Below are 16,983 nucleotides of genomic sequence, written 5' to 3' on the forward strand. Positions count from 1 at the left end.
TTGATCAGTGTCAATATTTTTCTTGTAATTCATCATTTTGTTTCATTTATTTTAAGCGCGCAATAGATTATGACTTTTAATAGAAAAAATCAAAGCGCTAGAGCACAGTAGGCCTAAGACTTACAATAAATAAAGCAAGTGCTGCTGATTTTTAAGGATTTCTACTTCTACTTCTACCGGTTAGTGACCACCGTCATCATGTTGACTATTCTGTCACTTTTGGGTGTGCGCAAATATAATTTTGATTAAAGTAACAAACAAAAAAAGGAGCTATACAAATATTTAACCATAATATTAAGTGGGGATTAAAAACAAGGGCTTTTGATTGATTTGTTTGTCAGGAGCCTCTTGAACGATTCAAGGCTGCTGACAGATGTACTTGTAACTGATGAGGGTAAGGCATTCCAATTCCTGATGGTCCTCGGGTAGAATGACTCTTTCCTTGTTGTCGTGTTACATTGTGGGATCTGAAAAGAGTTTGTGCCCATATTTCTTGAGATCCTGTCCGGTGGAACGAGTTTGTGGCTTGCTGCAACGTTGACCTCCTGATTGTTGATCTTATACAGCATTGATAGTCGTGCGCTTCTCCTTCTATCTTCAAGTGGTGTCCACATTAGTTGTTCCAACATATCAGTAACGGATGATCTGTTACTGTACCGGTTTGTTACATATCTGGCAGATCTCCTTTGTACCATTTCTAACTTGTGTTTATCTTTTTGGAGGTATGGATCCCATAGAGAGCTGGCATACTCGACTGTTGGTCTAACGAGGGAGATGTAGGCCTTTTCTTTGATATCGCTGTTTGAGATATTGAGATTTCTTTTGAGAAATCCGATGGTTTTATTTGCCTTGGCACAGATGTTTCCGATATGTTTTTCCCATTTAAGGTCTGATGTTATAGTTACTCCTAAGTATTTTGCAAATGTTATGTGCTCCAAAGTGTGGCTATGTAAACGGTAATCCTTTATAATAGGTGTTCTGTTCTTTGTTACTGATAATACCTGACATTTATCTGGATGGAATTGCATCATCCATTTTTCTTCCCAGACAGCCAACTTGTCTAAATCTTCCTGGAGGGTATTATCATCTGATGTTACTGTGATGTATGCAATGGTGTCATCTGCAAATAGCCTCACAGTTGATTTAATATTTTCTGGCATGTCGTTTATATAGAAGAGGAAGAGGCTGGGTCCTAGCACAGATCCTTGTGGTACCCCAGACTCTACATCAATGGAGTCAACATCAATGTTTCCCCTTCTATTAGTACTCTTTGGGTTCTCTCAGATAGGAAGCTTTTAATCCAGTCGTTTGTTTTTCCTCTTATTCCATAGTCACGGTTGAAGTTTGTGGGTTAGTAGACTATGGTCGACCTTGTCAAATGCCTTCGAAAAGTCCATGATTAGGCAGTCTGTTTGTTGGCCACTATCAAGGTTTTTGGTGATGTCGTCGATGAATTCTATCAGCTGGGTTTCACATGATAGTTTCTTCCGAAATCCATGTTGAAGGTCATGCAGGATGTTGTTTTTATCTGCATGGCACATGATATGGCTGGTTACTATGTGCTTCATCTTTGCTTCACATGCTTTTTTATTTTCACTTGTTTACAAAATTGTTTCCTGCATTTTATGTTGCAGAATATTCAATATTTTCAAACTCCTCTTGCCACCTGCAACGTGCACCCGCTTCCAAAATTAATTGGTCGTCCTATAATATCGGAAGGGTCGCGGTGGTCTAGTTGTCTAAGTAGTTATTCTACTGTATCACTAGCCTTTCAACACTGAACGGTTGTGATGTCGAATCCCGCTAGACTCCAAACATTATTGACTAGGATTGTCATTTTATTATCGAAGGTCAGTGGTTCTCGATCTCCGTGCACTCCGACTTCCTCCACCAATAAAAACTTACCTCCACGAAATTGGCGTTAAACACCAATCAATCAATCAATCTAATATCGATAAGCCTTAATTTTTTCCCCAAACGATCATGGTGTTGATTTAAAAGTCGTCATACGGTATTTTTCATTTTGTCAAACGATGCTAATGTATATATATATACATGATATAAGTTGTTTAGAAAATAAAAACAAAGGAGATTATGCACGGAAAACATTTTTTAGTGACTAGAAAGATCTTTAACGTTAGAATTTTAAAATAAAATATGAGAAGAAAACTCTTATAATGTGATTGCTGTAAATAAACATAGAAAATTGGGACCACGGAACTAACTTTCTTGCTAAAAAACAAAGATAGCTAAATTTCCTACATATTACTATACAAATTTGAAACAAAACATATGAAAACTAAAGACTGAGCATCACGAACCCCACCAAAAAACGGGGGTGGTCTCATGTGTTTCGGAAGGGTGTGCTGATTATGCTCCACATGTGGCACCCGTGGTGTGTTCATGTAAGTACATATCAGGTGGTAAGTCTCATTCAGCAGGCCACATTAGAGGAAAAGAGGATGGGATTGAGGATAAAAAATCATTTTGAATATATCCGTCGTCATCTGGGAAAAATATATTACATGACGGTCAGACAAATCGTGATGGCTCCATTAAATTTTCGACTTCACTACTTGGAAATCTTGTTTTAAGAGCTTCCTTGTAAGCAGCAGCACTCTATCAAGTAATTTCATGGTAGGAAATGCAAGCTCTGGAATATCGTATCAACTGCGAGATATATACTCCATATGCATGCACTACTGGAATGATACTACATAGAAATGGAAAGTTCACAATGGGGAAGCTGAAATCATCTCTTTTGTCGTAATGTCAATTTCTAGATGTAAGTCAAGATATAAGGCAAACATTTGGTCTAGTTGTCTCATTGGCAATCTTTAAATTTGATAAAAATCTATTGTAATAGTTCAGCATTCCCAGATAAGCTTTCAATTCTGCCACGTTTGTCGGACTTGGGGCTTTATCTATCGCCTCAACTTTACTCTCCACTGGATAGATTCCGTGTTTGTTTATTTTAAATCCCAAATAAACAACTTCTTCGGCCATAAACACACACTTTTGTCTCTTTAACCGAATTCCTATTCTCTTGAATCTAGACAAAACCTCAGAAAGAGTACTTAGATGTTCCTCCATTGTTTTACCCGTTATCAGTATATCATCTACTCGAACCAAAACATTTGAGATACCTTGAACAACATTTTCAAGTGTTCTCTGGAAAATACCTGGGCTGGACGCTACACCATACGGAAGTCTATTGTACCTGAATAAACCCTTATGCGTGTTTATAGTCACATACCTTTTACTGTCCTCATCAAGTTCAATTTGTTGGTATGCTTGATTTAAATCCAATTTTGTATATTCTTGTCCTCCTCCAAGCGTTGCGTATAAATCCTCAGTTTTAGGAATCGGATAATTATCCAACTTTGAAACGGCATTAACGGTTACCTTGTAGTCACCACAAATTCTAATAGATCCGTTCTCCTTAACTACAGGTACTATTGGAGCGGCCCAGTCGAAAAATTCCACTTGCTGAATTTGACTCTCCTTCTCAAGACGTTCAAGTTCCATCTCCACTTTATCCTTCAACGCATACGGCAAAGGGCGAGCCTTGAAATATTTCGGTACAGCACTCTCATCAACATAAATCTTGGCTTTCATGCCTTTTACAGTTCCAAGTTCATCTTTGAAAACCTCCTTATTTGCTTCCAAGATCACATTTAAATCACTCGGTTGATTATCAGTTCCAACGACGGAGAAAATATCCTTCCAATCCAGTCGGAGTTTGTTCAACCAGTCTCGGCCAAGTAAATTCGGACCTTTACGCTTCACTATCAGTATTGGCAATTTTGCGCTTTCCTTCTTGTAATTGACATTGACGATTGCACGTCCTATTACAGGAATCTGCTCTCCCATGTATGTTCGGAGTTTAGCACTTGTCGGTTCGATTCTGAATTTAGACTTGTATTCCTTGTAAGTATCCTCGCTCATGATAGAAACTGACGCTCCGGTATCTATCTCCATGGCTATTTCACATTCATTCACATTGATTTGCACTTTATATGCCTCATTAGATTTATTTCCAAAATAAAAAACTGAGTAAACTTCATTTTCACTTTCACTTTCGCTACTTTCATCCTGCTCCATGAAATGAGCACGTGGTTTAAAACGTGATTTGAACTCTCTGTGATTTTCACTTAAATTCCCATTGGCAGATTTGTTACGGCATTTCTTTGCGATATGTCCTTTCTTTTTACAACTGTGGCATTTTGCATCCTTAAACCTGCAATCGGCGGCTAAGTGATTTCCTCCACACCGGTAACAATCTCCTTGTTTCGAATTTCCAGAGTTGTTTCTTGTATATGATTTTGAAACTTTGTTGACTTGTTTCTGAAATGTTGCATTTGTCCCACTCGCTTGGATGTCTTGTGCGTTCTTCTCAGCAGTCTCCATAGCGGTAGCAATTTCCAATGCCTTGTCAAAAGTTAAATTCGGCTCTGCTAACAGCCTCCTCTGTATGCGGTCACTCTTTATTCCGACGACTAACCTGTCTCGTAACATCGCGTTTAACGTGTCACCATAATTACAGTGTTCTGTCAGACTTCTTAGTGCTGCAATAAATGTCCTCACTGACTCATCGCTGTGTCTTGTTCTACTGCTAAATTTAAATCTTTGAATAATTTCTGATGGTACTGGATCTCGGTGGTCTTTCACTAGTTTTGTTAAATCGGCCAGTGATTTCGTTCCTGGTTTGGCTGGTGCTAATAAATCCCTTATTAATTTGTAGGTATTCTTCCCACATACACTTAAGAAAATATCCCTTTTCTGGTCTTCTTCGTCTATCTCATTAGCATTAAAATAATGTTCCATACGTTCTACATATTGTGTCCAATCTTCGGATTCATCAAAAGAGTCTAATTTACCGTAAGTCGGCATTGTCACTTGTAGAAATTCACATTTATTTTAATATTCAGTTTTTTCCTCGTCGCCAAAATGTGTAATATATTTGCTATATAATAATACAATCCAGTTTCTATAACTAATTTATTAACAAGTACATCGTTTGATGGTCAGACTACAGAATGACAACATGTGTATAAGAACTTCAATTGATCTATTTAATTATGTTTATTTAAGAACGTGCAGACATGTGAGAGTTGCTGATCTGTCAATTATAATTACTGTAACAGATGATACTGTAATAAAGTGCGGTGAACTTTATAACACACATCTTCATAATTTTATAATAACTGTATCTGTTGTATCCTTTATTTCAAGTTCGATGGGATAGATGCGTTCAGCATAGTCACCAAACATTGAAGTATTAAGTGAGAGGGCATCATCTACATATACAGCAGAACGTGAAGTTAAATGATATTATGCTAGCTTCTTTTCATAATTTTAATGACGATTTTTACCATTTTTTTTTGTGTTTTGCCTTATATGATAAAATTATATTAGATAAATAGAAACTATCAATAACAAAAATGATCATCAAGTCAACATCCACAAACAAGTCAAATTTTGCTGATATAGTTAGTAGACTGTCACACTTCATAGGAGTGATTGTCCTTAAATGAGGATTTCTTTTACTCTCTTATGTGTTTTGATCAAAAACTAAAAGAGATAGAGAGAAACTAAATAGACAAAATTATCAGCAATATAAGATCAATAAAAAAGATTTTTTTAATGAATTCTATTCTTGTTTACAATGTTGGAAAGAGTCCATATTTGTTGATTATGCACATAGACCTAGGTGAGCGACACACGGGCTCTTTAAAGGATCTAGTTTCATTTTCTGAACTATAGTTGATAGAATCGGATATAGCATTAGATCACGCCATTTCAATGTTGTTGTTCATAAAGTTAACAGAGTAGACTCGACATCTTTTTTTTAAATACTATTAAAGATTGGTTTGCGCTATAATTCTGTGCTTCTAAATAATTTAAAATCAATACATGACCAGTACGCATTCAAAGCGACAGTAAAGCAACATATGAAAAATAAGTAAATGTGTATCTTTATTTGTGACTATATGGGGGCTCTATAATTAATATCGATTCCTAATGAATTTTACCTTTTACCTTCTATGGTCATCAATCGCGACATGATCTACAGAACTGCCACTTAATAAGATCTAAAAAAAAAAAAGCAAATATAAAACTAATTGCAGTAAAGGTAAAAATAAACATCAAAATGGCTTATTTTTACCAGGTGCACGTTCCAGTTAGCAGAGAACCTCTTGTTTTTGTTCAGTCACGAACTTGGGGGAAATAGCATAAAATTAGGAAGATATCGAGTCACCGTCATTCAAAAGGCTGCCGTGACGAATAGTATTCAATCCTGAGGAATGAAAGTGGTTTTATTCATGCATGCTTCAAGTTTATTACATATTTATTTTGTATTTTACCTACAAATCAACTCGGACCGTCTATAAAGTTAACTTGGACCGTCTACAATGATCTCAGACTAACTTCAATAAGTATAAATATGAATATAAAGTTTGTGCTATCTAAATGATCAAATGTTATATTTCACATAAAAATATCCCTTATACATACCTTGCTTCAATTCCAAAATGAAGTAAAACTTATAAAATAATATAGATAAGAATAAAATTAATGATAGATTGTAAATTTATACATAGAAGTCAGGATTCATATACTCACGGACTTGTTTACCTTTTTTAGGGGGAAAAAGAAAACAACCAAATTATAAACGAAGAAAGGGGAGATATAATAGTCCCACCATTTATCTAAAGTTATAATTAAATAAGATAAATTTAACAATCAGTACTGTAAATTTAATTATTCAGATAGTCAACAATAGACTGATGCAGGTCAACACAAAAAAGTTGTGATCTGGAATATTGAGGGTCTATATGATGATTATATCATAATTACATTACATGTATGTTTCATTATAATACGTCATTGAAATGTAACATTCATGATGACACGAGCTTCCACAATAAAGTGCACAGGCAAATAAAAGAAAAACTTGATAGAAATCGAGTTTTCATGATCCTAGCAAAAAAAATGTAATGTTATAAGTATTGAATGCAGCGTTTAGTAATTTTATAGGGTAGTAAAGCGTTGACCGTGCGCACATTTTTAGAATGAGGCAAAATGTATTTCGGTCAACGCTTTTACGCCCCAATAAATTTACAAAAAGAAGCATTCAATTCTTAAATGAGACCGACTTGTCTTCACATAATTACGGTCCGAATAGTCTTTTTCGTAAACACTCATTTAATCATTTATATAGTCAAAACTTTTCTTAAATACTTTTCTCATGTGGGCATTGTAGACTGCCTGCGTTGACCTTACAGACGGTCCGAGTTCACTTATTGACGGTTCGGTTGTCTTTTTTTGTAGATGGTCCGAGTGGGATTCGGGCCGAGTTGACTCGTACCCGAAAAATTATTTACTTCGGAGTCAAAGTCGGTTATGGTCTATTATTGTCTTCCCATGCCAAATAATCTGTATACATGCAATAACCTTTAAAATAATTTCATTCGATTGATTTTGTATGTATAATTTCTAAGATGCACATGCAATGTCTGAAGCGAAAGTTTCAAAACGAGGGAGGAAGCCAACTTTGACTGATTCAGATAGAAAACGACGACGTACGGAAATAAATGCCAAAAATAATAAGAATAGGATCTACATAGGTGCCCAGTATGATCGCTGGAGTAAGCTTAAGAGTGCTCTGTGTGTGCAAACACATGCTGAGGTGGCGAAAATTTTGCTTGATGGGTAATTTTCTAAAGACCGAATTTTACCCGACAAAATTACATGTATTTGAAGGAATTTCTACTGTTCCCTGAAAGACTAAATAGTAAAATTTGCCTTGGCTCAATGGAGAGCAAAGGGATTTTTTAAAAAGTTTATGGGAATGACAACTTTAACATTGGAAGTATGGTGAAAAAATATATGAAAAACGGAAGACTTAAGAAATTTAAATGCATTGCAGTTCCAAAATAATTTTCCTAAGTGTACATACTTGATATTCAATCCTTTTTATAGTACCTATTAGGGGCCATATGTATATATATAGTTGTTTGGTTTTTTTTTTGGGGGGGGGGATATTCTGGCCTTGTAAGAACTAATAAAAATGAATATAAGCTTGGCCAAGTCTGGATGATTGACAATGAATATTCTGCAACAGTAAATGCAGCAGGAAGAAATTGTCAACAAAATTAGAACACAAATTTTCATGTGGCTTATTCGCCCCAAAAATTAAGCAAGCAGTACCAAAGGGGAAATGAACATACTATAAAAAAATCCCTGCAACATGAAATAATGTCTCCCATGAAATATTGTCTGTCGAAAAAATTTTCATATAAAATATTGTCTGTGGACACTTTTTTATAATGTAATTAATAACTGTGCAGGACAATATTTCATCATGAACTAGGGTCCTTGTCCTTGAAATTTCTTTCACCTCTTTCTTGACAATATTTTACTATGCAATACTTTCCATGACAATATTGTACCAAGGATTTGTATAGTTAGACAATATTCTAACTATACAAATCCTTGATTGTATGTGAAATTCTGTCCATGACAATATTTCAATGTGAAATACTGCCCACAAAAATATTTTTTAATATATGTCTTCCCTGTGAAATTCTTTGCCATGAAATTGTGAGTTCATCTGGAATGTTTTTAATATTTTTTTAGGAAGAGTATGTGCACGTGTATAACCATAAATTGCTGCATAAATTTTATGGGACCATTGAAGAACAACTTACCTTTTTTAAAAGAGAAAGATTAAATAAATCCTAAAACAAATGCCCAGAATCGATCAAAATAGGCCAGACATCACTTTCTAGAATATATTGTATATTTTTTATTTATTAAAGTGTTTCAAACCATGTTATGAGAGGTACAGTATTTTCATTTAAACCTCTTGCAAATTAGTGATATAGATTAACATACAAAAAAAAATTGTGAATTTTGAACAAACATCAATTTCATTCCTATTTTATACAGGTATGAAAAACATCCTATGATTGACCAAAGAATTCCTGTGCCAAATGACATCAACATTAGACCAACCAGCCCTCCTCGTACATGTAGTGAAAATCAAGAAGAGACCTCAGGTGTGAGTATAATATATGAAACAACATCAATCTCTGGTCTAGTGAAATCTACATTGAAGCAGCATTCTGTACACATATCTGATGTATCTGGTATATCATTTTGTCTTGCTTTGATGAAGTTGTTAAGGCTAGACCTGGGCCTGCTTAAGACATCGATGTCTACCTGTTGAACTGGAAAAGTTTTAAGGCTTTGCTGGTCCTTCAAAAGTGAAATTTTACTTTGTGTGTTTTATGTTTCAGAAAGTTTAGACCCTTTTCTTGATTTTAATGTAGCTTTTTTTTATTCCTACAGAAGGTGCCAAAATAATCTGAAAAAATTAACAGTATGCTTGATGATTGATTTGTGTTTGCTTAATGTCCAGTGGCAAATAGTGGGGATTTAAACTGTGAAGCTTAGAGGAATGTATGAATTGAAATCCAGGTGCTTGTTTATTTTACATGTACCATCTTCTGTAGACTGAGACTTGAACAAAATTTTATCTCAGTATCTTAAACAGCTTTTGTTTTTCTAAAACACACAATGCATATTATTACGTACATGGGGGGACATATACTTGCCTCCCCATGCCGCTGAACTTATATTTAATTGAGAGCAACAAAAACACATCTACTGCCATGGCACATTTATTTAGAAGAGCCAGATTACAGCACATGATAAATATGCATCATTACACAAAGGGACACTACTCTCACGACTTTACAATAAAACACATACGACAATACATATACATAACAATATATTTAATTTTGCTTTCATCATCGTGAGAACAAAACATTTCATAAGTCTAATCAAGGGGGTATGAATTAATTAAGTTTTTGGTTTTAACTATTTCATATTATATTTTCCTTCCAGTACTTCAGGACTCTTATAACCAATATCTCATATCTTTGGTCCATGAGTCTGTACCAGTGAGTTTGCTCTTTTAGTTATGTAACTCATACACAAATTAAAGTATCCGATGGACAAATAAAACTAATAAAATGAAATTAAAATAAAAACATATTAAAAAGAGACACTAACACAAAACAAAATTTAATGTAAATTTATTTTACTGCATACCTTTGTTAGAAAGTTAAAGCTGGTATATATCTTGGTCCAGTCATGCCTTTAAAGTTTTCCAAGTACACATGTTTTTCTTAGTAAATTTGATAATGTGGAAATTAAAGTATGAATCATTTTACATAACTTGTACATTTTGTACTTGTCAACCTCAAAATATTAATATATATGAAACTGAACTAGTCTAGATGATGCACTTAATATCTTGTTGAAAACTTTTATTGTACAATTATGCCACTCAATTTTAAAGATTAATTAATTATTGATTACATAATGTCTTTTTTTGTGAGCTGGCACTAAATTTAGTTCTCTTTGCTACTTGTATAACATTAAGCAGTTTCAATTGGGTCAAAATCCATGATAATTATTCATTTTCACATATCAACAACATTGCACATTTGACTTCTTGCTTGTGTACAACTCTAAATCTTAACATTTTCTGTTCAATAGCATTAAATTTTGTCTGACTTGTAGTCCTTCAAAAAGTATTTCATAAAGACTCCTTTTCAAGGATAAAACTTTATTGTATGTATAAATTTACCATACATTGTAGTACATGTAGGTACACGTAAGAAAATATTTCTGCTATTTAAAGAAGCACATTACAAATACACTTATTTAGTGGCTAACATCTAGCCATTTGGTTTCTGGTGGAGAGTCATGTCTCATTGGCAATGATACCACATTTCCTTATTCTATATTATTTATATTCTTTATTCGAAAATATTTCTTTGTACATGTAGTTTATTAATTTTATATTTTTTAAAGGTCAATGCCAGAGTGATGAATACCAGAGATGTAGGTACCTTTGAAGACCAACCTGATGTTGTAGAGCCAGTAGAAGGTACATATTATTATAATGACATTAAAATTTTGACAAAGATCCCTGACAGTTCTGCCAACAGTTTGAAAATTAAAAAAATCTTTAATATATTTGAATTTATGAAGTACAAATTAAGGAAGTCAAAAGCTTAGCCAAACTAAAAATTGAGAGACTGTAATTTTTTTTGTAGTCATATGGTTAAAAATTTTATTTCTGCATTATAGATGATTGGAACATTACAGTACATTTTATTATTCTGCACTACAACATTTGTGATATTTCAAGCAGCTGCCTCTGCAATAAATTTATGGTTCTCATCAAACTGATATCACGACAATAAAAGACGTAAAAAAATTGAACTATAAAGGTGGGAGAAATTTTTTATTTTAGCCACAATTGGCAAAAATTTTATGAAGAAATATTTTTAGATTATTTTTGGATCTTTTCTCTTTCTCCTTTTGAACTAATGGAACAATATATGTATAAATAAACACAATCTAGTTATCAGACACTGTCATCCTGACATATGATTACAGGTGCGTAAGTAAACAATATAAAAATAAGAAGATGTGGTATGATTGCAAATGAGGCAACTATTCACCAAAGATCAATGTGGATGTAAGCAATTATAGGCAACCATATGGCCTTCAACAATTAGAAAAACCCATACCGTATAGTCGGCTAAAATAGGCCCCAACATGAAAAATATAAGACAATTAGATTGAGAAAACTAACAGCCTAATTTATAACAAAACAATTTACAGACATTATTCTTTACATTTTAACCAATCTCTATTTTCATGGACAAAGCGACACAAATGCTTTAAAATGTTTGCACATCTTTTTTTGTAGCATGCCTGGCAAGGGAGAGTACAGAGGCTATAATGAAATTAATTTTATCCTCAGAGAGCTCAATTTTTCTAGAGTGGCCAGACAATGAGATCCATATTGAGGATAGTAAGATTTCTATTAGAACTAAATAGATAGACCAAGGATAGTTCACTGTGGCCCCTTTTTTCTCCTTAAACTAAGACAAAACTAATATTTTTATTTTGCCTATCCATACACACATCCAGATATGGATAAAAATGTTTACTTTTAGGTTTATTTCACCATGTTTACAGTAACTGAAGATGATATGTCAATGATACTTCGTATACATATAGATATTAGATAGTACCAAATGATGTTGGAGGGGGTAACTAATTTCTGATTTACAGTATGCAAATAGATTAGTATTTCAAAATACTGTAAAATTACCAAGAGGGACTTTGAAGAATTAAAATATTTGGGATACAAAAATAAGGAGATGTGGTATGATTGCCAATGAGACAACTATCCACCAGAGACCAAATGAAGTAGATGTTAACAACTCAAACATCAAACATCTCACAACACACATACACAGAAATCTTAAACCATAGATTTTACTATTACCATTGCATTACATTTTGAAAAAATACTACAATCTAACTGGTGTCTATAACCTCTTGCAAAACATGTATGAACATTTTATTTGAAGTTTTGTTTGATTGCAGATTCACTGCAAAGTGATGATGAATTTTCAGAATACATTATACAGTATAAATATGACCAGGAGGCCATAGCAATGGAAGGTAAATCTCACAAAAACTCAAGAATTAATAGAACTTTCAAAATTGTTGAACAATGACTGCTAACACATTGCTATTAGATATTTGTGTCCCTTCATTAAGAAAATTACCATAAAATCGATGGAAATAGATCCATTATTATGTCTGTTCTGTTCTTTGTATGACCTTTCTGAAAGGATGAGATTTAAGCAATTACAATGAACATTATTTTCGAGTACTAAGTATTCATATAAGAAACTGTGTCACCTTGACCTACATTTAACATGCATGACAGGTTAAGGTTTGTAGTTGCTACTACAAGTCAATTGATAAAATAAATTTCAGTACTTGGAGAAAGCTGAATATCAAACATTTTTTTTTTTATTTTTAAGTTAACCTATATCTTTAGCATGCATAAACCTATTGCACTTAATGCTATTTATATATTCTTCCAATTAATATCAGATTTTATCACAGCCAAATATAGGTTTCAGAAATTTATCAAAGTTGCCACACATATCTCCTATGCATTATTTCCTACACTGGCCAACACAAAAAAAAAACTTGCACAGACTCTCCTACAAACATGAAAGTTGTGCATCTCTTATTATGACTTTTTATTTGAATTATTTTAGGGGTTTTCCTTGGCCAAAAAGGTTATCAATTTTCAGTTTATATTTCATCAAACCAACCTACATTATTATGTGAATTATTGATTTCAAATATTTTAAGTTACGAATGTAAAACAGATGCAAAACTCACAACTAAATTATATCATAAATTATAAGTTTGAAGTGAAATTTGTGGTTTACCTGTACCCACATGATGAAATCAGCAATAATTGGTATCCCACGAAAAGTAATGAATCCACAGTAGATGTTTTAATCAAATTTATACAGTGAAAAGACATAATATTACGGTACATGGTGTACACATTAAAGAAACAGGTGGACTTGACCTTCATTTACACAAATTACTAGTTAAGTTATGCAAAGCAATCACAAGTCAAGGAAGAAATTTTATAGACATTGGTTTTTTTTCAGTACTTTGAGGAAGGAGTTTATCAAACAGTCTTTTTGTTTTAAGTAAACCACCTGTCCTAAGTCAGGAATCTGATTACAGTAGTTGTCGTCTGTTTATGTAGTTCATATGTGTTTCTCGTTTCTCGTTTTTATATAGATTAGACAGTTGGTTTTTCCGTTTGAATGGTTTTACACTAGTAATTTTTTGGGGCCCTTTATAGCTTGCTGTTCGGTGTGAGCCAATACTCCGTGTTGAAGGCCGTACCTTGACCTATAATGGTTTACTTTTATAAATTGTAACTTGGATGGAGAGTTGTCTCATTGGCACTCATACCACATCTTCCTATATCTATGTATATTTTCAGCATGTGTGAACCTTGTGCACTTTCTATTTTTATTAATCTAATTTTAAATTACGGTATGTCTGAAGTTTCTCATATATTCTGATATTTGAAACATAATTTTTTTTTCAGACCAAGAAAGTCTGCAGAGTCATGATGTCAAAACTGAAATGGTTGATAGTGATGGCATCTTTGATAATGAGTTTCATGTTGTGTTTTTGGACCATGTCTACTGTCAACGACCATATGTCAATTTTGGTGAACTTGTATGTGAAAGAACTCGAGAAAGGTTGGAACGTGAAAGAACTAGAGAAAGGTTCATCAACCTTAAAGAAGAGTGTAAGCTAAATCTAACTGAACATGCCAATTTTGAATTAGTGAAAAGGTCAAAATATCTAAGGTACGTTGAACTGTATGATACAGAAATTCCAACAATACAGACTTGCATCACCATTTATGAAAATTTTCGAGCTGAAATAATTGTTCATGGACAAAAGTTATCAGACAATCATGCTATATGGAACACACCTGAACTACCATCTGAGTTTGTTGGAATTCATCATGTGCAGGAGCTGCTGCAAACAGTCTCTTACTATACAGTCTGCATTGGAAATCCAGATCCTGATTTCCTGAACAATTTGCTGCTTGGTGACTATGGAAATAAACCATCCTCAACATGTGCAGGCTATTTGGAAGAAACTTTTGGAGCCTACTACAGATACTTTTACTATAACAGAACCATAAGATCAAGCAACTGCTCTTTTTTGTCACTTGTAGAAAGGTGTAAGAATTGCAAAGTTTACCGTAAATCACTCATCAACAAGAAAATCGCCTGAACATGTTACATGACGGAAATAGTGATTGACGGACGATGAAAAGATTATCAAATTTAATCAACTTACAGTTCTAACAATAGATTTGAAAAATAAGATTAAAACCTTAGAGAAGAAATTACAGCAAGCTTCATAAGTGAATGATTTTATATATTTATTATATTATGGTATCCTAAGGCAAAGTGGTGGATTTAAATATATAACTCAATATTGTAATAGTTAAGTCGTGCAATGGTAAATATGAGGGTTGCCAGCTCATAAGCCCTTGTTTCACTCATATGAAACACTTGCAGAAAAATACAAGATTTTGCTGTGGAAAGTAAAAACCTTTGTCCCACGAAAAAAGGTTATAACAAGAAACTCACTATAATTGCTGTCAATGCAGAGCATAAAAAAATATTTAAATTTGATATTAATTTACAAAATATAAACATAACAAAATCTCTATAATTAAATTTCATCAAACATGAAACATTAAAAGAAATTAAAGTGTAGTATATCTATAAAGTATGTCAGTGAATCTGCTTTTATTGCATGACATGATTTCAGTACACTTTTGTAGCAAACGATTTTTCAGATTGGTTTGTACATATGAGTCTACAAATGCACACATTTAATTTGTTCTTTTAGCACTTAAGGCAACAGGTTGACTTTCACAGATATTTCCAGTTCTAACTTTTTAGTTAATGGGCAATTGAATGGAGGTAGACAGTGAGATATAGTATAATATGTTCACCAATTGGCTGCTTAACGTCCAGCGGCAAATTGATATGCATATTCAGGACAAGAACATGTTAATGTGATATAAATATTAACCCTGCTTTGTACTAGACTGACACCCTGAGCCGGAGTTTTAACATGCTAGTTCTCAAGGTAACAGTCCACAGGAAGACATGTCACCTTACCTGGACACATTATTCTGACTCCGAGCCGACCAGTCTTTGCTCTTACTCCTTAATGCTGCATGCTTAGCGGAGAAGCAGTAAATGCCAATTTTAAAGTCTTTGGTTTGACACGGTGGGGAATCGAACCCATGACCTCCCGCACTTGAGGCAAACACACTACTACGAGACCAACGAGGCGGTATCCAATATGAAGTCTTTGTTATCTGGTGATAGGCACAGTTGGACCCAATAGTATTTTGTCATGAAGTTGTCTAGATTGTTTCTGTGAGGGAAACTATGTCCACAGGAGCAGAAAAATACATTTTAGGTCAGCACTTTGTCAGTAGCTGCTTTTGTCATTATCAGAGGCGGATTTAGAGGGTTTTTCAGGGGGCCCGGGCCCCCCTTTTGTTGGAAAAATTTGGTTGACTATTTAGGGAATCACTGAAGCATGACTGGAGCGGGTCCCCTCTTAGGCAGTCAGTGGGCCCCCCTTATGAAAATTTCTGGATCCGCCACTGATTATACTCATGAAATGATGTTTTGTTTTAAAACTTGAATCTAGTTCTATGTATCCAGTTTAAAAAAGGAGGGGTGCTGTTAAAGAATGAAATCAACTTGTGCATTTTGTAAAAATAATATTTATGTATAAACATGATACATTGTACTATTTTGTATTTATTCATTCATTCACATACTGAACTTTAACAAAGTTATATAGTATGATTTATATGATATAAATAAGAGGTGAAAAGTTAAAAATGATTAAGTGTTAAGTCATATTATTTTCTCTTATCATTTTGATCATCACTGGTAATGTAAAAAATTCTTTGTCCTTTACAACTGCTAAGAAAGTGTATCAATGGGCAGATTTATGATCTGCCAATAAATAGTCTGTTCTAACAGTAAAGTGCCAGTCTTTGTAAGAATCAGGCAATTTTGAAAAAAATCAAAACATGGCCGAAAAAAACCCACCAACCTTACCATCCTATTTTGAATTTACCTTCATCCTGAGTTAAAACTAGTAGGTCTTTCCTTTTTGCTTGTCTGGTAATTCGAGAAAATTCTAGATAAATTTTGGTTAGAATGATAGCAAATTACAGAGTTAGCTCCCTTAATTGTAATTTCTAGTGCATTTCAATCAAATTATATCTTGAATTACCAGAACAGAAAAAGGAAACAAATGTTATATTGAAGCACCATTATACATTTTGAACATAAATTAATGTCAACTTAAGTGAGTTTTTTTTGTCATGTTTTCCCCAGTTGATTCTTAGGCAGATTGGCACTTATTTAAACTTAATAAATACATTGTTCAGCATTTTAACAGAAAAATAAATGTGATGTAGTTGTCTCCAGGTAG

The 16,983-nt window shown here is 33.6% G+C and overlaps 1 protein-coding gene across 1 annotated transcript; it reads left to right on the plus strand.

The window, feature by feature from the left end:
• Window positions 1–8,959: 8,959 nt before the first annotated feature.
• LOC127738702 (uncharacterized) lies at window positions 8,960–16,354 on the plus strand. Its single transcript, XM_052250045.1, has 5 exons — window positions 8,960–9,067; window positions 10,894–10,969; window positions 11,801–11,905; window positions 12,487–12,564; window positions 14,036–16,354. Exons 1-5 carry the CDS (start codon window positions 8,972–8,974, stop codon window positions 14,737–14,739), a joined length of 1,059 nt encoding a protein of 352 aa, XP_052106005.1. The 5' UTR covers window positions 8,960–8,971; the 3' UTR covers window positions 14,740–16,354.
• The last annotated feature ends 629 nt before the right edge of the window (window positions 16,355–16,983 follow it).

Source organism: Mytilus californianus, unplaced genomic scaffold (assembly GCF_021869535.1).
Source record: "Mytilus californianus isolate M0D057914Y unplaced genomic scaffold, xbMytCali1.0.p SCAF_4, whole genome shotgun sequence".
Classification (NCBI taxonomy): domain Eukaryota; kingdom Metazoa; phylum Mollusca; class Bivalvia; order Mytilida; family Mytilidae; genus Mytilus; species Mytilus californianus.

Excerpts from the sequence above, each read along its gene's own strand:
- LOC127738702 (XM_052250045.1), top strand. The coding sequence starts at position 8,972 with ATGATTGACCAAAGAATTCCTGTGCCAAATGACATCAACATTAGACCA. Across the intron at positions 10,970-11,800 it reads TGTTGTAGAGCCAGTAGAAG|CATGCCTGGCAAGGGAGAGT; the intron begins GTACATATTATT and ends CTTTTTTTGTAG. Across the intron at positions 11,906-12,486 it reads TGAGATCCATATTGAGGATA|ATTCACTGCAAAGTGATGAT; the intron begins GTAAGATTTCTA and ends GTTTGATTGCAG.